Here is a 6,614-nt window from a genome sequence, read left to right on the forward strand (position 1 = left end):
AAAAAATAAGAGAACACATCTTACCCATTACACCTATGTGGGTTTCTGATGTAAGTATTCTGCAGACAGTGTCATTATATACTCTTTTCAGAAGTAAATAAGTGGATTAACATGTAGTCATTATTATTAATATTAATATTGGTCTATTTAAACTTCTGTTTTATTTGTTTTAAACATGATTTGTCAGTCATGTTTTTTCACAAAGTTGAAGAATTTTTTTACATCGTAAAATTATAAGCAAATCCATAAATACGTCACTTCCAAACATACATTATTATTAGTGTTACTTTGAATTTCAGATTATCTTCTATCTAGTTTTTCTGACTAATAAATTTTAGGTGACAATTAATTAGTTTAGATTTTGGAGTTGACTCTAAATAATTGGCCATATAAATCGTACAAATTGGTCTAAAGGCTAACAAGTATCCTAAAAAGCCCAAGCTCCAACGGATAGATTGTTCCTTTTTTTTTTTTTATCTCGACCCCAAAATCTTAAAAAGAGCAATCGTTCCTAACATTTTCAAAAATATTGAAAATTTGTCATTTCATGCATTTTTCCAAGAAATTGTACTTCAGCGGATAGATTTTGATTACATGATTATGATTTATAGTAACGTGTGGGATAATAATTTTTTTTTTTTTTTAAAGTCTTAAAAAATGTTAAACGCTTCTTTAAATGATCTAGGCGTTGAATAAGAATAACTTTTTTCTTTTTTGAACATCTAATAAGAGTAACTCTTAAACAAAAATCTAAGGATATATTGGATGAGTGATTTAGATATGTTTGCATACATTTAAGTCTGAAAAAGATTTGAAGGAGTTTAAAGATCTAAAAAGTGATTTAAACATATTTTTCAGAATTACTGTTACAATTCTAGTGGGCGATTAGTAGAAATTCAGAGCACTTGAGAGGCTAAAAAAAAAGAGATTTTAAGAAAAAGAAATTGTCAAAATTAGAATATTATTTCTTAACGCTATGTATTCTCCCTTGGTAGCTTTTCCAACGACAATTACATTCAATTTATTAACAGAACAAAATGACTATTGATCTTTTCTTCATGATCAAAATTTGAGAATTTTAAAGCGACAAGGCTAAAAATCGGCACAGCTAATCACCGTCCGCCGCTTTTTGTGGTCAAGGCGACCGTCAAAGACAATTTTTAGAACCCTAAGAAAATTTAATCCAGAGCGAGACCGTATTTGATTTTTTTTAAACTGAATAAATCCAAAAGCACACTCATAATGTAAACGTCTGAAACATAATGTAACGACACAAAACATTTTCTCCTAAGAAAACTTATAAAGAAGAAGCATGGATTCATCATCATCACGGAAACATGGCTTCATCTTCAAAGGTCTTGCACACTCAAACCTGAAAACGTGCAACAGAGTCCACCAATCAGAATTCAGAAACAACACAACATATAATGCGATGTTTAAAATTCAAGAGAATGCAATAACGACAATTTGTGTTCCGTACGAACAATCTAATACACTTATCATAAAAACCAGACAATTGTTTTCATAAAACAAAAAAAAAGATTAACAAACCAAAATTGCCAAAATTTACTATTCTTTAGGGTACCTCAAATGTTTGAAAGTGAGACAATCAGTGTAGCGTAGAGCAATAGAAGAGCAGAGTTAAGATTGTAACCTGGAGGAAGAGACTGCTTAAGCTTGTCGGCTTTCTCTTGGTCAAAGACGCAGAGCGTGTACAGGTACCTTGAGCATCTGACCTTGAATTTCACAATGTCTTTGCTCCTCTTGATCTTCACTGATCGAGCATCTTTCCTTCTAGCTGTGAGAAGGAAGTCCTTGATCTCGTGGATTTGCTTAGGCTGCACATTCAATCAGATCATCAATATCCAAAACTTCACAATTTCAAAAGAGCAAATTTTTAATACAAATTTCAGCAATTCAAATTGATTGTAGTCAAATCCGCAGGATAATAATGAACATCAGAATCCAGGCCAATACATCAAAACAACAATAACAGATCAATTTCTCTGAATCCTATGTCTTACTGAATCTTAAGGAAAGTAACAAGAAATAAAGCAAAACTCATCATTCATATTGAGAAATAATCAAGACAAAGTGGCAACGTTTGTAAACTAAGAAGACTGCAAAAAGGCTTTTAGATAGTGGACGATAAAACGAGCTACTACAACCAAGTTATAAAGATCAATAGCTAGCTAGCGGAATCCTACACAGATGAAACGAAATCAAAAGACAGAGAAAAAGTACCATTGTCGGATCAGTTGTTTTAGCTAGCCGCCTTCCACACAGAGAGCAAGAACAAAACCGTCGTCAAGATATAAAAGACACTCTTAAATGTTAAAACTTTTGGTTCAAGAAGAAGCCCTAGACTCGTATATTCGAAATTCCAGATTTACCCTTAGCCCATGTATCAAACAATTTTCACATTGGGCTTCAGCCCAATCATATATGTATCTGGAAGCTTACATTTAGGTCCCTATATTTTTGTTTTTACTATTTTCATACCCAAGTTCTTAATACTTGTTGTATACGGTCTGTTTCGGTTTCATAGTCAACCGCAAAATCTATTACTATAGAAAATCAATGATTTCGTGTTTGCCACAAGAAAAGAAGCATTTAGAGTTTTTAAAGAAAAAAATTCAGCTACAAAAGAAATGTTCAGGTGTGGTCTAATGCTTCCAGTCCATGGAGTGACCGTCCTCAGTGTAAGGCTCAAGAAATCCAATGAACTGCAAAAAACAACCAGAAACAGTCATTCAAGTTGATCAAACATAAAATAATGGCTGAAACATATCTTCTAGTTTCAAAGCTATATTACATACTTTGGTTCCATCTTGAGACCAACGTGCTCCATAGCCTTGAGCTACTCTTATCTCGAACACTTCACCGTGTGGTGGAACGATATGTATGTTCATCCAGCAACAGTGGCCAACAAAGCGGTTGATAATCTCCATCGCAAGGCTATTCTTATCTGAATCTGAAAAAAAGGAAATGAAGAGCGATATTCGGATATGGAAATGCATTAGTATCTTGCGCAAAATTGGATTGTTTGCTAAAGTGTCTAGGAACTAGTTATTTGAAAGCTGGCCAAGTTACTTACCAGTTCCATGAAGAACACCCCAAAATCTGTCGCTACTTCGATCAACATGTTTGGCTAATGCTCTAGCTCCATGGCTCAATCTACAACCTTTTATCTCAGCAAAGCAGAAAAACTAAACACTCTAAGATTCTAAATTGTATGCCACAAAGCTTCGTTATTGCCAAAAGAATTCACTTTCATGTATACACGTTGAGTTAATATAGTCGAACTATATCTTGGTTTTTGTGGTACCTTTGGTCTATATGGAAGCATGAATGAAGAGAGTAGAATCGATCTCGGAGGAGGCAGAGCATGAGAAATGGACCCAATAGTGTGAGAAAGACCCAGAAGGCTTTGCACCCCGGTGTAACTCAAACCCTGCAATTTTGAAAACTAGTTTTTGGGAGAAACATAGGAAAAGGGAATATGAATCATAAATCACAGAAGAAGACATGGAAAAACTACAACTCACAGAGAGTATGTGAGCCAAAGCTACAGAAGGCTGAGAAACTGATTTAGTAAGATGGATTGCTACAACACCGTTTACCTCCTCTTGATCAACATCATACAACTTCCTAAACATTTGCATACCTAAGACTGTAAAATCTTTGTAACAGAACTTACACTGAAGCTATTGGCTAGGGATCGAGATAAAGAAAAAGCCTACCTTGTTCCAATGTTTTAATGCCAGGAAACACTTTCTCTGGACTCTCGGCTTTCAACAGCTCGTAAAAGGAAGAAAACTGGTGAACTTCCTATTTATCAACATCAAAGAGATACTATCACACACACAAAAGAAATTGTTTGCAGAAACACGAAAGCTAAAGAAAATGATGCCAGCAATAATATATCTCACCAGAACTTCAAATATGAGACATTTATTTATCATAACAGTTGAGCTTCTTTGTTCAAGTCTGAAGAAATCAAACAAAATTTGTGAACACGAAGAGATACAAAAGTTGATCATGCTCAGAAATTTTTCACTTCCCTTACCTATCATACCCAGCTTCGAAACACCTTGCGTCAACTGTTTTGATGCCATCTAATGTATCCATTCAAATTAAGCAACGGAAAAGCTGATCAACAGTAACTCTTGGCACACTAGATATTGATATTGACATTGACGAGCGGTTAAACCACACAAAATTTCAGGCACCTAAAAAGGAAAATTGAACCTTTCATGAGGGAGAATAAGGGCTCTTGAACGTGAAGCTCACAAGCTATATCCTTAACGGCCTGTTAGAATATTTCAAAGGGAATAGTCAAAAGCAAACAAAAATGTAAGCATTTGATGACTCTGATTATCCCAACATCATCAATCAAATTCACAGATTCCTAAGTAATCCCAGGTACGGATCTTCAAATTCAACACTGAACCGAGTTAATCGACGAGAAATTATGCTTTTTTTGGAAGTATAATCTATACCATGACTCACATTGACTAACTCGGATCCCTTTTGGGCAATCAGCTTGCTCCACTCATCCTCTCTCTCCTTCAACCAGGTTACCTCTTTCACCAACGGAATCTTCTCAAAGGTTCCACAGAAACAACCAGAAGCAACTGATTTCATCAGGCTTAAAGCTAGAGGCTTGTACAAGGGATAATCAGGAACACCTGCAAATGCTTCTTCTACAGTATCTGCATCGAGAAAACGCAGAATGATTCAAAGGGATGCCAACGGGAAACAAATCGGGTTTAGCAAAGGTTAGAAAGGCGGTTCGATTCAATCACCGGCGGGAAGAAGTGGGTCGCCGGAAAGAAGGCCGGAGCAGAAATCACCGGTCAGCCCCAAATCGAAATCTGTACGGTGGTCGAGTGTGAATTTCACCATTTCCTCTATGCAATCTCTCAGTCTATCCATTTTCACTCAATCGGGACAAAGTTCAATACTTTTTCTCGAAGATTCCAAACAAGCCCTCAATTGTGAACTAGTGCTGACTGTAAAGTTTTTCTTTTTATATATATAGATATATGAACAAGAATAAAACTGAATTTTTTTTTTTTGTTCAAATGTTCTTGATCTGATACATCATTAACATCAACTAATTACAAACTTGTGCTCTAAGCTAGGGCTTCTGTTAAGAGAAACAATAAAACCTAAGAACCCAAAAGTCAACTGAAACAATTAGAAGAAGGTCCTGAAGAAATTGAACTGTAGAGGAAGAAACACACAAAGAGTCATTCATTGTAGCTGTGGTAGATCTGAGGGAGGAAGGATTGTAGCAAGCTCATCGTTCAATTGCTCCGGCAATGGTGGCATATGCTTCATTGGCTCCGGCACATTCTCATTCAAACTGTAAGATCAAAACAAAAAAAACTATGATATATGTTGTTTGGGAAAATCGTTTTGCTTACAAGAAAAACTAAGTAATGATATACTACACTTAACAACAACGAGAACAATATAAACAAGCCATTGTGCAGAATTGATGAAATTTCACATACCATTTGAGAAGTTTACGGATGTTTTCGCGGCTTTTGTAGAGGAGTGTCAAGTTTTCTGTCAACTGTTAGGAACAAAAAAGGAAGAAGAAGTAAATTAGCTTTTCCCTCAAGAGACCTAAAGTGGTGATTTGAAAGGGACCTATACTTTACCCTTGATGATGTGGGATTTGTGAGATTTGCAGAAATTTGATTGAAGAATTGCTCATTCTGTGTAAGAAGCTCATTGGTGATCCCTGCATATCATTTAATGAATCTTTATTGATATTTCCATATCTGTTTAAAATCTCATTGTCTACAATCTTGGAGCATCCTTAAGAATCGTTGGATCAAAGAGATATATACTTACCATCTTCTTCTCCAAGAAGAGGGGATAGTGCAAACAGATGTGGAACAGAGTTTGAAGCCACCACCATATCAATAATTTCCTGAAGAAATCAACCATGTAAAAGAACAGAGCGAGATTTAGATTTTAGAAAACAAAAAAAAATAGCTGGAGATAGAAACAGAACAGAGCGAGATTTCAAACCTTATTGTCAACTCTGACTCTTCCCAATCCGTTATGGTCTTCTTTTCTTCTCTTGTTATTTTCCTTCTTCTGCGACATAAACAAACTAATGATTAGTGCGCATTTAAGAAACAGAGAAAGAAGAAAACTTGCGGAAGAAGGAAAAGGAGAAGACGTTACGTATATCCATCTGCAACGCATAGCAACATCTCTAACGGTTTTGTTCTGAAGCTTTGACGCGATTTTCGCGTAACGTGAAATACTCGGTTCCGATGAATATCTTCATGCAAGAAAAATATCATAGCAAACAATAAATCAAGAAATTGAGAAACCTAGTATTGAATCTTAGAGAGATCCAAAGCGACTTTTGATCTACATATATATTTCACTAACCTAACAAGGCCATCTTCGAGAATTGCTTGTTCTTCAGAGCTCCAATCCATGGCGATTCCGGTGTGGTGTTTCATCTCTAAGCTCTGTGACGGTGACTTTGAGTTGGCGAAGTAGGCATTATGGTGATTTCTCTCTTCGTTTGTCCATGAATGATTAGCCATCAAACACACACCACAAACCCCTAAACAAGAAAA

General features: G+C 35.7%; 3 protein-coding genes across 8 annotated transcripts; all 3 read right to left on the reverse strand.

Annotated features, from left to right (window-relative positions):
* Nucleotides 1-1,156: 1,156 nt before the first annotated feature.
* LOC18015472 (60S ribosomal protein L38) lies at nucleotides 1,157-2,373 on the reverse strand. Its single transcript, XM_006397449.2, has 3 exons — nucleotides 2,245-2,373; nucleotides 1,655-1,838; nucleotides 1,157-1,372 (listed from the first exon to the last, which is right to left on the reverse strand). Exons 1-3 carry the CDS (start codon nucleotides 2,245-2,247, stop codon nucleotides 1,350-1,352), a joined length of 210 nt encoding a protein of 69 aa, XP_006397512.1. The 5' UTR covers nucleotides 2,248-2,373; the 3' UTR covers nucleotides 1,157-1,349.
* A 162-nt stretch (nucleotides 2,374-2,535) lies between these two features.
* LOC18015473 lies at nucleotides 2,536-4,994 on the reverse strand. 6 transcript variants are annotated; one of them, XM_024155025.1, is made up of 11 exons: nucleotides 4,809-4,994; nucleotides 4,513-4,715; nucleotides 4,252-4,312; nucleotides 4,070-4,118; nucleotides 3,933-3,990; nucleotides 3,744-3,831; nucleotides 3,549-3,673; nucleotides 3,329-3,454; nucleotides 3,098-3,191; nucleotides 2,820-2,974; nucleotides 2,536-2,726 (listed from the first exon to the last, which is right to left on the reverse strand). In XM_024155025.1, exons 1-11 carry the CDS (start codon nucleotides 4,936-4,938, stop codon nucleotides 2,667-2,669), a joined length of 1,149 nt encoding a protein of 382 aa, XP_024010793.1. In that variant the 5' UTR covers nucleotides 4,939-4,994; the 3' UTR covers nucleotides 2,536-2,666. The 6 variants fall into 6 exon arrangements, 2 of the variants coding, with proteins under 2 accessions (XP_024010793.1, XP_024010792.1); XM_024155024.1 differs by having other exon boundaries at nucleotides 3,098-3,209; XR_002899359.1 differs by having other exon boundaries at nucleotides 2,667-2,726; nucleotides 3,098-3,184.
* A 130-nt stretch (nucleotides 4,995-5,124) lies between these two features.
* On the reverse strand, nucleotides 5,125-6,614 carry LOC18015474. The gene is made up of 7 exons (XM_006397451.2): nucleotides 6,421-6,614; nucleotides 6,208-6,307; nucleotides 6,049-6,117; nucleotides 5,869-5,947; nucleotides 5,673-5,755; nucleotides 5,523-5,584; nucleotides 5,125-5,371 (listed from the first exon to the last, which is right to left on the reverse strand). The coding sequence occupies exons 1-7, from the start codon at nucleotides 6,579-6,581 to the stop codon at nucleotides 5,260-5,262; spliced, it is 666 nt and encodes a 221-aa protein (XP_006397514.2). The 5' UTR covers nucleotides 6,582-6,614; the 3' UTR covers nucleotides 5,125-5,259.

Source organism: Eutrema salsugineum, unplaced genomic scaffold (assembly GCF_000478725.1).
Source record: "Eutrema salsugineum unplaced genomic scaffold, Eutsalg1_0 scaffold_22, whole genome shotgun sequence".
NCBI lineage: Eukaryota > Viridiplantae > Streptophyta > Magnoliopsida > Brassicales > Brassicaceae > Eutrema > Eutrema salsugineum.

Excerpts from the sequence above, each read along its gene's own strand:
- LOC18015474 (XM_006397451.2), bottom strand. The coding sequence starts at position 6,581 with ATGGCTAATCATTCATGGACAAACGAAGAGAGAAATCACCATAATGCC. Across the intron at positions 6,308-6,420 it reads CTCGAAGATGGCCTTGTTAG|ATATTCATCGGAACCGAGTA; the intron begins GTTAGTGAAATA and ends TCTTGCATGAAG. Across the intron at positions 5,585-5,672 it reads CAAATCCCACATCATCAAGG|TTGACAGAAAACTTGACACT; the intron begins GTAAAGTATAGG and ends TGTTCCTAACAG.
- LOC18015472 (XM_006397449.2), bottom strand. Across the intron at positions 1,373-1,654 it reads TAAGCAGTCTCTTCCTCCAG|GTTTGAGTGTGCAAGACCTT; the intron begins GTTACAATCTTA and ends GCACGTTTTCAG.
- LOC18015473 (XM_024155024.1), bottom strand. The coding sequence starts at position 4,938 with ATGGATAGACTGAGAGATTGCATAGAGGAAATGGTGAAATTCACACTC. Across the intron at positions 4,716-4,808 it reads CGACCCACTTCTTCCCGCCG|ATACTGTAGAAGAAGCATTT; the intron begins GTGATTGAATCG and ends TTCTCGATGCAG. Across the intron at positions 3,832-3,932 it reads GTCTCATATTTGAAGTTCTG|GAAGTTCACCAGTTTTCTTC; the intron begins GTGAGATATATT and ends GTTGATAAATAG.